Source organism: Amblyraja radiata, chromosome 19 (assembly GCF_010909765.2).
Source record: "Amblyraja radiata isolate CabotCenter1 chromosome 19, sAmbRad1.1.pri, whole genome shotgun sequence".
Classification (NCBI taxonomy): Eukaryota; Metazoa; Chordata; class Chondrichthyes; order Rajiformes; family Rajidae; genus Amblyraja; species Amblyraja radiata.
Window position 1 is genome coordinate 8,666,759 of NC_045974.1, and position 16,621 is coordinate 8,683,379.

Sequence of the window (16,621 nt, forward strand, 5' to 3'; positions counted from 1 at the left end):
GCCGGGGATCCGGGTTCGATCCCAACCATGGGTGGTATCCGTACAGAGTTTGTACGTTCTCCCCGTGACCTGCGTGGGCTTTCTCTGAGATCTTCGGTTTCCTCCCGCACTCCAAAGACCTACAGGTTTGTGGGTTAATTGGCATGGAATAAGTGTATAAAGTGTAGGATAGTGTTGGTGTGTGGGGATCGCTGGTTGGTGGCGGACTCGATGGGCCGAAGGGCCTGTTCCCGTGCTGTATCTCTAAACTAAGCTAAACTGAAAAACTGAAGACCAGGTACATGGATAGGAAAGGTTTATAGGGGGTATGGCCCAAACATGGCACCTGCTTGGATCAGGCATCTTAGTCGCATAGACAAGTTGTGGCGATGGGCTGTATTAATTCATGACTCCATCTGTTGTAATTTCACTTTCCACATAAAATGATATGTTCTTCCCCCCTCTTTCCTAGAGTGTTGCCTATCCCTTTCCCCTTCCCAACTTCCACTCATGCAGCCCCTGACTCCTTGTTGATAGAGAAACCATCACTGTGTTTCCTACTCCAAAGAGATGGCCACACAGATGAGGGAGCCTTGGTCACGTTGACTGCTATGTACAGTATTCTGTGCAAGGACACTGCAATTGAGATGACCTGTGCAGCCACATAGTTGGTAAAGTCAATACAGCAGTAATTGGAGAGTTTACAACAAGGGACAACAAATAATTTGACCCTGGTCGATATACAGCACAGCATTGCTGAGAGATACAGAGAACAAGATGGTTCACAAAAAGATGGAGATATCTAAGGATCACAAGAGTTGAAAGGGGGCAAAGCAAGAAGGAGAGGAAGTAGGTTGGTTTACTTTGAGCAAATCTGGGCAGAACAACAAATAGGAAAGTAGCAACATTCAACTATTTTTTGGTATCTGATTCATCCTCCAAAGTCAAAGTAAATGTTATTTGTCACATTGCTTGGTCGGTGCTTAACAAAGCACTTTACAAAGTCCATTAGTGGATGTGGCACGGTGGCGCAGTGGTAGAGTTGCTGCCTCACAGCGCCAGAGACCCGGGTTCGATCCTGACTGCGGGTGCTGTCTGTACGGAGGTTGTACGTTCTCCCAATAACCACACGGGTTTTCTCCGGGTGCTCCGGTTTCCTCCCACACTCCGAAGATGTGCAGGTTTATAGGTTAATTGTATTCTATAAAATTGTAAATTATCCCTAGTGTGTAGGCTAACGCTAGTGTACGGGGATCGCTGGTTGGCATGGACTCAGTGGGCCGAAGGGCCTGTTTCAGCGCTGTGTCACTAAACTAAAACTAAACTAAAGAAACACCACAAAATGTTCCCTTGAAATGTTTTGCACGCAGCTAATTTCAATTTTAATTTGGTCCAATATTTTATTGTCAAACTGTGTAGTAATGCCAGGTCTTGATTTTAGTTTAGTTTAGTTTACAGTTGCATGTACTGAGGTACAGTGAAAAGCTTTGTTGTTGCATGCTAACCAGTCAGTGGAAAGACAACACATGATTACAATGAAGCCGTCCACTGTGTACAGATACAGGATAAAGGGAATAACGTTTAGTGTACGGGATAAATAAGTCCAGTAAAGTCTGATTAAAGATAGTCCGAGTGTCTCCAATTGAGTAGATGGGAGGTCAGGACCGCTCTCTAGTTGTTTATAGGATGGTTCAGTTGCCTGATAACAGCTGGGAAGAAATTGTCCCTGAATCTGGAGGTGTGCCTTTTCACACTTCTGTACCTCTTGCCCGATGGGAGAGGGGGGGAGGAGGGAGAGTGTCCAGCGTAGAGACTCCGTCCTTGATTATTCTGCTGGCCTTGCCGAGGCAGCGTGAAGTGCAGATGGAGGTCGGTTTGCGCGGGATAGTCTCGGCTGGGTCCACAATTCTCTGCAATTTCTTGCGCTCTTGGATGGAGCTGTTCCCAAACCAAGCTGTGACGCATCCCGATCAAATGCTTGCTACGGCGCATCGGCAGAAGTTGGTGGGAGTTGTTGGCGACATGCCGAACTTCCTAAGCCCTCGAAGGAAGTAGTGGCGCTGATGCGCTTTCTTGCCCATTGCGTCTTGACCGTGACGATGCACATATGAAATAATTTCTCCAGAAATCGAACCGCTATTTAAAATGCTAACATTTTAAATAAGGTGAAGAAGCCCCTCGCTAATTAACAGCCTCCAACATCATTCTGCTTTGATATATCTGAGGTAAGCTGTTTGGCTTTGTGGCAATGGAACTATAGGTTCTGCAGCTGTTCATTCTGCCTTTGCTCCTGTCCTTCCTTCACCTGTGCTTGACATAGTTGCTTGAAACTAATTGCAGATGCTTTGTATCAATGAGGTAAGTGGTCTCACTCAAGTAACATTTCAGGAGCATCATTACGGCTTTAGTTAAAAATACAATTAATATAATTTTGCATCATCGCGAGTGCACTTTGGTTGCTTTTATTCCAGTTTTGATCACGTTAAAGCTGTTCTTAATCTTTTTTTCCCCTTTCTCTACAACCACAGAAGCCAGCAACAGCAGCCATGAATCTCGTATCGGGCTGGCAGTCGGTTTAGAGGCTGAGAAAAAGGCAATAGTCCCTCTGGTGGTGGTGTCAGCACTAACTTTCCTATGTTTGATGATGCTGATAGCTGTCCTTATCTACTGGAGGTGAGTGGCCTTTAAATTATGCTGATTCCCTTTTTAGCTGAGAAACATTTGCTTGGAGACGTGATGAAAATTAATTGTGAAGACTGTGCTTCTGACCTCTGAAAAGGTACAATAGATATCATAAGGAATAGGAGTAGAATTAGGCCATTCGGCCCATCAAGTCTACTCCGCCATTCAATCATGGCTGATCTATCTCCCTCCTAACCCCATTCTCCTGCCTTCTCTTCATAACCTCTGACACCTGTACTAATCAAGAATCTATTTAACTCTGCCTTAAAAATACCAACTGACTTGGCCTCCACAGCCTTCTGTGGCAATGGTTTCCACAGATTCGCCACCCTCTGATTAAAGAAATTCCTCCTCGTCTCCTCCTTTTATGCTGAGGCTATGAGGAGAATTCCACAAAATATATTTGAAAATGGCGGGGAAAAAAATCCCCTTAAATGTACACGGTTACAACTCTTCATAAATGTAGGAAATACGCAAAAATAACTCGGCAGGTCGGCTCAGTGGCGCGCTGGGAAAGAGTTGCTGCCTTCCAGCACCAGAGACCCGGGTCCGATCCTAACCATAGATGCAGTTTGTGCGTTCTACCCGTGACCACGTGGGTTTTCTCCGGGTGCTCCAGTTTCCTCCCACACTCCAAAGACGTACAGGTTTGTAGGCTAATTGGCTTTGGTAAAAAATATATATAAATTGTCCCTAGTGTTGAAAGATGGAATGGCTGCAGAAAAGACAGGACTCTAGGGCCTGAGCTATAGGGAGAAGTTGAGCAGGCTGGGACCAGATTCCCTGGAGGATGAGGGATGATCTCATAGAGGTGTACAAAAGCATGAGAGGAATAGATCGGGTAGACGCCCAGATTCTTAGAGCATGTTAAAACAAGATTTATTAAGAAATAAGAAGCAAGAATTTCATATTGAGCAACAATGTGTAACTATATCCCCACTGACATGCAGAAAGTATCAAATGCACAGTGATGTAAATGAAGGAACTGCAGATGCTGGTTTATGGTTACACATTATTGCTTAATATGCTATTTTTGCTTCTTGTTTCTTTGTGCTTCAGCTGCTCTGCAGTAGCTTCTGTTTAGCAACTTGGTGATTGGTATTGCAACATCGGCATCTCGTTTCATTTAGAGTTAGTTCCCAAAGTCAGTACGGAAGTTACTTTTAAATCTTTCAACTAAATCATTGATGTATATTGTAAATAGATGCGGTTCCAGCACTGCATGCCTTTCTGAAAGGGACCCGTTAATCCCTACTCTTTGTTTCCTGTCTGCCAACCAATTTTCTATCCATGTCAGTACCCTACCCCCATATAATGTGCCTTAATTTTTCCCACTAATCTCCTATGTGGGACCTTATCAAATGCTTTCTGAAAGTCCAGGTACACTACATCCACTGGCTCTCCATTGTCCATTTTCCCTGTTACATCCCCGAAAAATTCCATAAGATTAGTCAAGCATGATTTCCCTTTTCGTAAATCCATGCTGACTCGGACCGAACCTGTTACTGCTATCCAAATGTGCGGCTATTTCACATTCTACAATTGGCTCCAGCATCTTCCCCACCACCGATGTCAGGCTGACTGGTCTATAATTTCCTGTTTCTTCTCTCGCTCCTTTCTGAAAAAGTGGGATAACATTAGCTACCCTCCAATCCACAGGAACTGATCCTGAATCTATAGAACATTGGAAAATGATCACCAATGCATCCACGATTTCTGTGGACATTGTGGGAACAGCAGTGGTCGTCATTGTCAAGGAAAGACACAAAATGCTGAACTAATCAATTATTTAGTGACAGTTAATAAATACTCTTGCTTTTGTTACGCTACCTACACTACGAACACTAACAAAACTTTGAACTACAAACTGTCTTGCTTGTACTCAAAACTTCGAGCTTTTATTTTGTTTTGCACTAAAATTGTATTTCTTTTATTTATTGAGCTGCTTATTTGTTTGTTTACGATGTTATCTATTGAGAACTATGTCTCAACGCACTCTTATTATTTTACAATCATTTCCGACGAGTTCCTGGCAGGCCCTTTCATAAGTTCATGTTATAGGAGTAGAATTAGGCCATTTGGCCCATCGAGTCCACTCTGCCACTCAATCATGGCTGATCTCTGCCTCCTAATCCCATTTTCCTGCCTTCTCCCCGTAACCCTTGACAGCGGTTCTGATCAAGAATTTGTCTATCTCTGCCTTAAAAATATCCACTGACTTGGCCTCCACAGCCCTCTGTGGCAATGAGTTCCACAGATCAACTACCCTCTGACTAAAGAAGTTCCTCCTCACCTCTTTTCTTAAAGAGCGCCCTCTAATTCTGAGGCTACGACCTCTGGTCCTAGACTCTCCCACCAGTGGAAACATCCTTTCCACATCCACTCTATCTAGCCCTTTCATTATTCTGTTAGTGCTTTTCTGCTTGTTAAATGATTCAAGTTCTCGTGATTCAAAAATCTCGGGATTTGGCCATTAAGGATGCATTGCTTCAGCCAAAGAGGAAAGGTGTCAATGAAATGATATGGTACTTTGATAAGTACCAAAGAAACAAACTGCTAGACCATACAGCAATGATTGTCAGTAGTTATTTCTTTTTAATAGGGTGATAATTAGCAGGAAGCTTACTTATCAACACTTAGCACATTGCCTTGCTGCGATGGACAATTAAATGGAACAGATGGATATTTTGCAAAGTATATTGCCGTCAGTGTTCAGGAGAATATGTTTTGATGATTTTCCTCCAGCTGCTATTTGTCAGGAAAGCAGCATTTGTGTGTTCTGTGTGTCTATATCTTTATAAGTGTCTGTATGTGTGCATGTCTGTACAAGCATGTGTGCGATGTGTGTGTTATGAGTGTCTGAATTAGTGTGTGCGCACACGTGGACGTATATACAGTACACACACACACACACACACACACACACACACACACACACACACACACACACACACACACACACACACACACACACACACAGATATATTGGCTGAATGTGTGTGTGTGGGGAAAAGAACTGCAGATGCTGGTTGACACCAAAGAAAAACGCAAAATGCTGGAGTAACTCAGCAAGACAGGCAGCATCTCTGGAGATAAGTAATGGGTGACGTTTCGGATCAAGCCCCCAGTCTGATGACGTTTCTTGAACCAAAACGTTACCCGTTCCTTCTTTTTACACACGCACACACATATATATTACATATATATAGCTTTTTTTCACATTGTGGTTTTCAGGACAGCTTTCTGTGGCTAATTTGTCATATGTATATAATCAGTGACAGAAAACTGTCCTGAAAGCCACAACGTGAAAAAAGCTTTTATTTATTCTTTTTCACCAATAAAATTCCACTCCAAGCATCAAGTGGAGTTTGCAGGCTCAGTCAGTTGGCCGTTCGGTGTGCCTGAAGCTGGCTGAATAATTTTCCACGACCCCCCCCCGCCCCCCCAAATAGTGGCCAAGTTGTTTCAGTCCTGAGGAGCCTCAATTTCCCTTTTCTCTACCGACCTGCACCAGCGTTATTTCCACAGCCAACAATGGACTATTGTGGGCTCTACCTTTCCTGGATCATCGATGCCGGCTCTAATTTGTTCTGTGCCTTTTCATACCTGCGACGTATATAAAGATTTGACCGATCAAACCTTTATATACATCGGCAGCATCTCTGGAGACGGCAGCATCTCTGGAGAGAAGGAATAGGTGACGTTTCGGGTCGAGAACATGTCTATCATTGCACTCTGGACTTTGGGAGGTTATTTTGCACTGGTATTGTGGTTATAATTTTTTAGGTTTTAGGTTTTGATAATTGATGAAGTGGGATAGCATAGATCTATTGTGATCAGTGGCTGGGTGGGCCGAAGGGCCTGTTTCCACGTTGTATCTTTCAGTCGATTTGACACTTATAATATGTGTAGGAAGGAACTGCAGATACTGGTTTACACCGAAGATAGACACAAAAAGCTGGAGTAACTCAGCCGGGACAGGCAGTATCACTGGATGGAAGGAACGAGTGACGTTTCGGGTCGAGACCGTTCTTCAGGTTTCGGGTCCTGACTCGAAACGTCACCTATTCTGTTCCCCCAGAAGTGCTGCCGATCCCGCTGAGTTACTCCAGCATTTTGTGTCTAACTTCGGTGACACTTATAGTAATTCCTTAAGAACAGCATTGATATTTATTTACGGCACCAAATTGCTTTATGTCAAATATATATTCCATTGAAACTTTGGTGAGTAGTCGAGCTTGATAAAAACAACTTCCTCTCACCTTTTTTATTCTTTGGAGATCGCGCTCCCCAATACCTGTGCTCTCCACAGTAAATATTTTTTCGCTCTGTCTCAGCTCCCTCGATGCAGATACACCAGCTGTCATTGGTGACTGATTTTGAATCTCACGTTCATCCTGTGAGAATAGGCAGCGAGCAGCATTTGCTGGGTCATACCTAAGGTGCCTTTCATCTGCATTTACTTGTCAAAACGCTTGTGAACACAAAGCCATCTGCTCAAAGCTGCTTGGCTGCATGTTAACTGGCTGCGAGTCACGTGCTATCACCCTGCTTTATCTCCCCCCCCCCCTTAATTTTAGAAACACATAGATTCCTCAAGGGATTCGACAGGCTAGATGCAGGAAAAATGTTCCCCGTGTTGGGGGAGTCCAGAACCAGGGGTCACAGTTTAAGAATAAGGTGGTAGGCCATTTTGGACTGAGATGAGGAAAAACCTTTTCGCCCAGAGAGTTGTGAATCTGTGGAATTCTCTGCCACAGAAGGCAGTGGAGGCCAATTCACTGGATGTATTCAAGGGAGAGTTAGATATAGCTGTTAGGGCTAACGGAATCGAGGGATATGGGGAGAAAGCAGGAACAGGGTACTGATTCTGGATGATCAGCCGTGATCATATTAAATGGTGGTGCTGGCTCGAAGGGCCTACTCCTGCACCTATTTTCTATATTTCTATGTAAACTTAGCTGTGGCCATCCGCCTCAAACTTTTTCACAGCTACCGCTTTAACTAAAGACAGGCGCCAAAAGCTGGAGTAACTCAGCGGGCCAGGCAGCGTCCCTGGAGAGAAGGAGTAAGTGACGTTTTGGGTCGAGACCCTTCTTCAGACTGGGAGCCAGGGGAGAGGGGGAACGAGGGATATAGACAATACTTAGGAGAAATGAATGGAAGATATGGAAAAAGCGACGATAATCAAGGAAATGTGGAGCCCACAATGGTCCATTGTTGGCTGTGGGATAGGTGATAATTTGTTAAAGGACAACAGTCGCTGCTTTCTTAGTGGTCAGGTATGATAATTGGAAGAGCAGACATCTTAAGGAGCAGTTCTCTCAAATCCATTCATGAAGAGAGTTTTTGTTGATGGGTCGGCTCGGTGACGCAACGGTAGAGCTGCTGCAGTGACCCGGGTTCGAACCTGACTACGGGCGCTGTCTGCTCGGACTTTGTACGTTCTCCCCGTGACCTGCGTGGGTTTTCCACGGATGCTCCGGTTTCCTCCCACACTCCAAGGACGTGCAGGTTTGTAGGTTAATTGACTTAGGTAAAAATTGTAATTTGTCCCCAGAGTGTGAGATAGGGGAGATCGCTGGTCACTGGTGAGTCGGTGGGCCAAAGGGTCTGTTTCCGTGCTGTATCTTTAAAGTAAAGGCTGGGGTACTATACGATTCATCTTGGACCAGCACTGTGCCTTTATAGTGACATCCAATTCTTGCACACTCTCATATATCAGATGTGGATAAACATCTGCCTCAGAGATGCCGAGATGGCAGTCCTGAAAAATAAGGTGAAAGGAATTGCTTCTCTGTAGAAACAAAGAACTGCAGATGCTGGTTAATACACAAAAGGACACAAAGTATTGGAGTAACTCAGCTGGTCAGGCAGCATCTCTGCAGAACATGGATAGATGATATTTCAGATTGGGACCCCTCTTGGAGAAGTGTCTCGACCCGAAATGTCACCTATCCATGTTCTCCAGAGAACCTGCCTAGGCTGAAGAAGGGTCTTGAACCGAAACGTTGGCTATCCATGTTCTCTGGAGATGCTGCCTGACCTGCTGAGTTACTCCAGCACTTCGTGTCCGTTTTGTGAATCATCGTCTCTCTTGCTTATGTACTTTTTGTTACCTTTTGCCTGAATTGGGTTGTTGGTCACTTACTCTACAGTTTGAAAGCGAAGCTTTGCAAAATTTGCCTTGCGTTGAAACCAATTTAAAAGAAAAGCCTCTTGTGAATGTTACGTTTCAGTGCTTTGTGTAAGAGATGGATTCTGTGCGAGTTACACTACTCATAGAATGCTACAGCGTGGAAACAGGCTCTTCGGCCCATCTAGCCCACACCGGCCAACATGTCCCAGCTACACTAGTCCCACCTGCCTGTGCTTGGCCCATATCCCTCCAAACTCGGCTTGTACTCGCTAGAATTTAGGAGATTGAGGGGGGATCTTATAGAAACTTACAAAATTCTTAAGGGGTTGGACAGGCTAGATGCAGGAAGATTGTTCCCGATGTTGGGGAAGTCCAGGACAAGGGGTCACAGCTTAAGGATAGAGGGGAAATCCTTTAGGACCGAGATGAGAAAAACATTTTTCACACAGAGAGTGGTGAATCTCTGGAACTCTCTGCCACAGAAGGTAGTTGAGGCCAGTTCATTGGCTATATTTAAGAGGGAGTTAGATGTGGCCCTTGTGGCTAAAGGGATCAGGGGGTATGGAGAGAAGGCAGGTACGGGATACTGAGTTGGATGATCAGCCATGATCATGTTGAATGGCGGTGCAGGCTCGAAAGGCCGAATGGCCTACTCCTGCACCTATTTTCTATGTTTCAATGTTTCTATGTAAACCTGTCCTATCCATGTACCTGTCTGACTGTTTCTTAAACGTTGGGATAGTCCCAATCTCAACTACCTCCTCTGGCAGCTTGATCCATACACCCACCACCCTTTGTTTGAAAAAGTTACCACTCAGATTCCTATTAAATCTTTTCCCCTTCGCCTTGAACCTATGTCCTCTGGTCCTCGATTCCCCTACTCTGGGCAAGAGACTCTGTGCATCTACGTGATTTATTCCTCGCTACTGTTCAAGGACCTCCTAATTCTGTTTATTTCTTTGCCGCAGAAAATGTTTTCAGACCGCTCACTTCTACCTGGAAGATAATGCATCGCCTCGAGTCATTTCCACGTCACCAACTCTGGCTCTTCCTATTTCAGGTGAGTAGGTTGAGCGTGCAGGGAGGAACGGCAGAGGCTGGTTTAAACCGACAATAGACACAAAAAGCTGGAGTAACTCAGCGGGTCAGACAGCATCTCAGGAGAAAATGAATAGGTGACATTTTGGGTCGAGACCCTTCTTCAGATTGAGTGAATCAGATCTGTACCTATTAACCCTATGTATATATTTATATAATGGTATATGGACACACTGATCTGTTTTGTAGTCAATGCCTACTATGTTCTGTTGTGCTGAAGCAAAGCAAAAATTTAATTGTCTTATCAAGGACACATGACAATAAACTCACTTGAACTTGAACTTGAACCCGGGAACAAATTGTGTCACTTCTCTAAATTTTTTTTTAACTTGGCTCCTGCCACCATACTTTGTTTGAAGAAGGCTTTTGTCCACTGTCTGAAGAAGGTTCTTGACCCGAAAAGCATCACCAATTTCTTCTCTCCAGAGATGCTGCCTGGGTCCCACTGAGTTGCTCCAGGTTCTCTTTGGTTTGAACCAGCATCTGCAGTTCCTTCCTACACAGTCCTTTACCTATTTCATTTGTGTGTTTTATTGCACTTCTTTTGTCCTGACAGTGAATTCTGAAACACAGAACAGTACAGCAAAAGACCAGACCCTTCGGCCCACAATGTCTGTGCTGAACATGATGCCAAGACCAACTCTTACCTGCCTGCACCCGATCCATATCCCTCCATGTCCTCCTGCATATCCACGTGCCTATCTAAAAGCCTGGTAAACGCCACTATCGTATCTGTCTCCCCCACCACCCCTGGCAGCGTGTTCCAGGCACTTAAGGGCCGGTCCCACTTGGTGATTTTTTTTCGGCGACTGCCGGCGTTGTATCGCAAAGAGATTTTGAACATTTCAAAATCCAGCGGCGACCAAAAAAATGTTGCCACACTTGAAAAACCACCACTTGGGAGTTACAAAAAACTAAAATCAGTTATAATTTCAGATTTAATCAATTTTGTGCACATTAACACTTAAAAGCAAACTTCCCATACCTCCAATAAATAATGACAAGCATTGCATTTTCCACTTGGTGTCAACATTTAAAAGGTTTTACGTCAAGTGTCAGTCAATGACCATGAAGTGTTAGTGTTTAATCTGCTTTCCCCTATGCTAATGATGGATGCCTGAACAGCTTTTTGCTAACATGGTTTCTAATAAGTCTTCAATTTATTTTGCTATCAAGGCCTGTTTCAGCTGTCACACTCTTATTATGACTGTGTCATGTTATAATGCAGCATTTTATATCTCAGGAAACATATATCTGAAATTCTGTGAGGAATGCGAAACGTGCAATTTTTGTTGGGTGTTTGTTCGTTGTCCCGAGCAGTAGACTTGTTCCCTCACCCCACATAACTGCACTTTGCAGTATCCGTCACAGCCTGCGGCCATTTTGTTTCTGCAGATGTCCTTGCCTCTACATGTTCGGGCACAAGTTTTATTTTAATTATGGCCTCGTAAATTGCCGGGAGGATTCGGCTGGTCGGGCAACATTCCTCTATGCTGTGGTTAAGGGTGGGATCGTTCATAATCCACTCTGTCTTATGATGAAACTGAATTCAGCTTCAACAAACATCACGTGGATTACCATTGACCAGAAATTGACTGGAATTTTAGGGGGCACGGTGGCAGGGCGGTAGATCTACTGCCTTGCAGCGCTTACAGCGCCAGAGACCCAGGTTTTAATCCTGACTATGGGTGCTGTCTGTACGTAGTTTGTACGTTCTCCCCGTGATCTTCGGTCTCCTCCCACGCTCCAAAAACGTAGAGATTTGTAGGTTAATTGGCATGGTATCAACGTAAAATTGTCCCTAGTGTGTGTAGGGTAATGTTAATGTGCGGGGATCACTGGTCGGCGCGGACTTGTCGTGCCAAAGGGCCTGTTTCCACACTGTATCTCTAAACTAAACTAATCTGATTCATGTACAAGTTGTGGTGCTTCAAGAGCAGGTTGGGATGCTGGGTGCTCCGTGGTAAAGTCTATTCACCATCAGCACAATATAAGTATGACGGTTCTAGACATAAGTAACTCAGCTGGAGTACCTCAGCGGGTCAGGCAGCATCTCTTGAGACAAAGGATGGGTGACGTTTCGGGTCAGAACCCTTCTTTCGACCCCATCCTTTTCATCTAGAGATGCTGCCTGACCCGCTGAGGTACTCTAGCCCTTTGTGCCTATCTGCGGTGTAAACCAGCATCTGCAGTTCCTTCCTACACAGTTTGACGGAGCTGCTCGATAAGTCCATCCATCCTCATGATTCCAACATCATTCAGGAAAATGGCTGATACCTGGACAAAACAACTTGTTGGGCGTCTCATCCATAACCCAATGAGAAAAAATATGTACAAATCCAGAATCAATAAATTTACCCCCTGGGTAAACTTACCCCAGGTTGGGAACCCTTGATCTAACCCATGACTTGTAATGGTTAGAAGGGCACAAAGTGCGGGAGTAAAACTCAGCGGGTCAGGCAGCATCTCTGGAGACCATGGATAGATGACATTTTGGGTCGAGATCCTACTTGGCACCTACCAATATTTGCTTAATTTGATTGTCAATGGCTTATTTCCTATTAATTTCCGATGACATTCTCCATGGGAACAACATTTACCGAAACCTCACTCTACAATTTTGAGTAGGTAGAAAGCCAGCTTGTCTTTTTAATTGTATTTCTTACTAACTTGAGGAAGTTTAAAAGATTTAAACTTTACAAAAATGGATTCAGCTGAAACTAAGACAGGCTGTAACCTTTCTCCTATTAATTGCAAAGCAAGCAGAAAGCTCTTCCCCTTGCTCCTATTAAACTAACAAGGCTAACAAAGATGTTTACGCTCCTTTTCCCATAACAAGCGAGATAACAAGCACAACATCATGAATGTCTCCTCTATATTATAAACATTGAGAGGATAGTCAGACTCTCGGCTCCTACCCTTGCTCTATAAGATTATAATGTGCGTCATTAGTAAAAAAAAAACACGATCTGCAGAAAGATAGCCTTCTCATCATAACTATATATCCTCTCTCGGAAGAACCTGTCAATCTTAAGAAGCTGAGAATTTTATGAAGCTGTCAATCTTAAGAAGCAAGAGGCTGTACTATGCTCTGTAGATAAGGTATTGCTGAATCGCTGATTATTGGAGTATAAATACATGCACTTAATCACTGCCCCTTTGTGTGGGGATACTGTGTTTAGTACTATCTACATACTGTAAGAGCCTTTACCACACCTGCCTGGCGAAATAAAGATTTTACTGCTTGATTACTGATTTTATTTGTGTTTTTGATTGTTTAAGAGAAACGAACCACAACAAACTCACTCTTATCATCTACTTTTTATCCGGTTTTTGTTGTTGATTAAAGTCTCTTCGTGATCAATTTTTCTAAAATTGAGACTGAGTTTAGTTTATTGCCACGTGTACCGAGGTACAGTGAAAAGCTTTAGTTGCATGCTAACCAGTCAGCAGAAAGACAATACACAATTACAATCGAGCCGTCCACAGTGTGCAGAGGAATAACGTGAATAACATGTAGTGCAAGATAAAGCCAGCAAAGTCCGATCAAAGTTAGTCTCAGGGTCTCTAATGAGGTAGATAGTAGTTCCGGACTGCTCTCTAGTAGTGGTCTGATGGTTCTGTTGCTTGATATTCCTATCCATTCTTGGTCATCTTGCAGCTCCTACTCTTCAGTAGACATCAGATACAGTCCATGACCATTTTGAATAAAAATGAAAGAACACTTGTTTTTCTCTCTGCAGATGAAATGGGAGCCATTTCAGTCAAGCAATTCGCTAAGCATGTGGCAGAGCTTCATGCCAATGGTGGATTTACAGAAGAGTTTGAGGTATGTGTAGATATATTTTGAGTTATTGCTGTTTCAACAATACAGGAACAGCAAGTTACCATCATAGAATTTAGTGATTCAATGAGTCAATAACTGGATAAAATGTTTAAAATAAACTAATTTGTCTTGCTGTTGGTTTTTAAAATGCTCGGCTTAATTTATTGAGGTTTGTTAAGATTTGAAGATTCTTCGGTATTGAGAAACCTTCAAGATGTGGGGAAGATTATTAGTTTAGTTTAGAGATACAGCCCTTCTGCCCACCAAGTCCATGACGTCCAGCAATCCTCACACACTAGCACTATCCTACACACTAGGGACAATTGACAATGTTGACCAAAGCCAATTAACCTACAAACTTGTACATCTTTGGAGTGTGGGAGGAAACCGGAGCACCCGGAGAAAACCCACGCAATCACAGGGAGAATGTACAAACTCCGTGCAGACGGTACCCGTAGTCAGGATCAAATCTGGGTCTCTGGCGCTGTAAGACAGTAACTCTGCTACCATGCCACTCTATCTTAAAGGATAGGCAGCTGAAATGTGTGGAGCATTTGAAGATGTGCAGCTTGTAAAGTTATCCTTAGACCCTTACACTGCACTAACACTGCCTCACCGAGTTCCAGCCCGCTCCCCAGCCCGACAATCCAAAGTCCTACACCCTCGAGCTGATGCACTCCAATTTCATGACCACATCCCTTCCACCACCAATCTAAAACATTATTGTCACCAAATTACTCCACCGCGCCAATGCTCAGGCCACTGTCCAAGCCTTCACTGTTTTCCGACCCTCTCCGCACAATTTGGCCATTGACAACCTCTCAATTTCCCTCGCCCCCCCCCCCCTCCAAGATCACCCATGATCACATTGAATGGCGGTTCTGGCTCGAACGGCCGAATGGCCTACTCCTGCACCTATTGTCTATTGTCCCAGCTACACTTATCCCACCTGCCCCATTTTGTCCATATCCTGCCAAACCTGTCCTATCCATGTACCTGTCTAACTGTTTCTCAAATGTTGGGATAGTCCCAGCCTCAACTACCTAATCCCGCAGCTTGTTCCGTACACCCACCACCCTTTGTGTGAAAAAGTTACCCCTCAGATTACTATTAAATCTTTTCCTCTTCACCTTAAACTTCTGTCCTCTGGTCCTCGATTCACCTACTCTGGGGAAGAGACTCTGTGCATCTATCCGATCTATTCCTCTCATGATTGACTTCCAATTCTTGTTAATTTGGAGCCCCCTTATTCCAATGCAGCCATTGCTGTCACATTAGTACTTCAGTTCTTGCCCAGTGGCAATAATCAGTTTGTGTCAGCAGTGGGTATGTGTAACTGGAATTAAGCAAAAAACCCCCCCCTTCAATTCTGCAACTTCTACACAGTGCAAACTTTTGCACATAGACATTCAGAAGATTTGTGCCGTGAACAGATGGTTCGATGGCTGTGATGGATGTTTAGTCTACTATTAATTTTGCATGGAGAATTTATTTTTGTTTAAAAATTCAAAAATGTGATTTTACATATATTGCAAATCTTCACAAATCTGAAGCAATGTGTAGTGTTTGCATGTTACAGTTGAGCTTAATTTTAAACCATGGACGAATGTGATTAGGGCTCGGTGGATGTTTACAAGGGCTCACTCACACGGGAATGGGAGACAGTGACTAAAGATGGACACAAAGTGCTGGAGTAACTCAGCGGGACAGGCAGCATTGCTGGAGAGAAGGAATAGGTGACATTTCAGGTCGAGACCCTTCTTCAGACGAAGTGTCTCGACACGAAACGTCACCCATTTCTTCTCTCCAGGGATGCTGCCTGTCCCACTGAGTTACTCCAGCATTTTGTGTCTACCTTCACAATAGGATAGGATACTGGCAGCAGATGCAAGACGACATCTCTTTGCATGCTCTGCCTAGAAAAGGATTGACAATCATCCTAAATAGTCATACAGCGTGGAAACAGGCCCTTCGGCCCAACTTGCCCATGCCGACCAACACACCCCATCTACACTAGTCCCACCTGCATGTGCGTGGCCCATATCCCTCTAAACCCCTCCCATCCATGGACCTGTCTAAATATTTCCCAAATGCTGTAATAGTCCCTGCCTCAACTACCTCCTCCAGCAGCTCGTTCCACATACCCACTGCCTCTTGCGTAAAAAAAGTTATCCCTCAGATTCCTATCAAATCTTAACCTAAACCTAAACCTAAAATGTTTGTCAACCTTGACTTCACTGAGTTCCAAAAGCTGGATAGCCTTTATTTTTGTTTATTTCTGATGCTCTTAACAACATTCAACATGAGACCCTCCACACTTTGTGAAGTACAACAGACCTTATTTTAATCGATCCTTCTGCCCACACACTGTCTGTTTACCCATCACCTGCAGAAGTGGAGCTTTGTTAAGCAAGCAAGTGTTGACAAATCCGCCCTTGTGTTGGGAAATTCCGATTCCCGGGCTGGCTGTGACAGGAAACTGTTACTGCCGGTGAATTCTCCAGCTACTGATTTCAGCTTCACGATGACAGGAGTTTTCATGAAACACGACAATGCATTGTGATATGCAGCGTGGAAACAGGCCCTTTGGCCCAATGAAGCTGCCTTACAGCGCCAGAGACCCGGGTTCAATCCTGGCTACGGGTGCTGTCTGGATGGAGTTTGTACGTTCTCCCCGTGACCTTGTGGGTTTTCTCCGGGTAATCCGGTTTCCTCCCCCCCCTCCAAAGACGTACAGGTTTGTAGGTTAATTGACTTTGGTAAAATTGTAAATGACCCTTAATGTGTAATAAAGTGCTAGTGTACCATGTGATCGTTGACCGGCACAGACTCAGCGGGCTGAAGGGTCTGTTTCTGCGCTGTATCTCAAAACTCTCATTTAAAGTTCAAACACGTGC

The 16,621-nt window shown here is 44.2% G+C and overlaps 1 protein-coding gene across 5 annotated transcripts in view; it reads left to right on the top strand.

Annotated features, from left to right (window-relative positions):
• Positions 1 to 16,621, top strand: part of ptprz1 (protein tyrosine phosphatase receptor type Z1) — a 193,041-nt gene that overhangs the window by 135,262 nt on the left and 41,158 nt on the right. For all 5 annotated transcript variants that reach the window (XM_033037615.1, XM_033037614.1, XM_033037616.1 and 2 more), the window contains 3 exons: positions 2,508 to 2,652; positions 9,769 to 9,860; positions 13,642 to 13,727. In XM_033037615.1, coding sequence (XP_032893506.1) covers positions 2,508 to 2,652; positions 9,769 to 9,860; positions 13,642 to 13,727 — 323 coding nt within the window. The remainder of the gene's footprint in view (positions 1 to 2,507; positions 2,653 to 9,768; positions 9,861 to 13,641; positions 13,728 to 16,621) is intronic.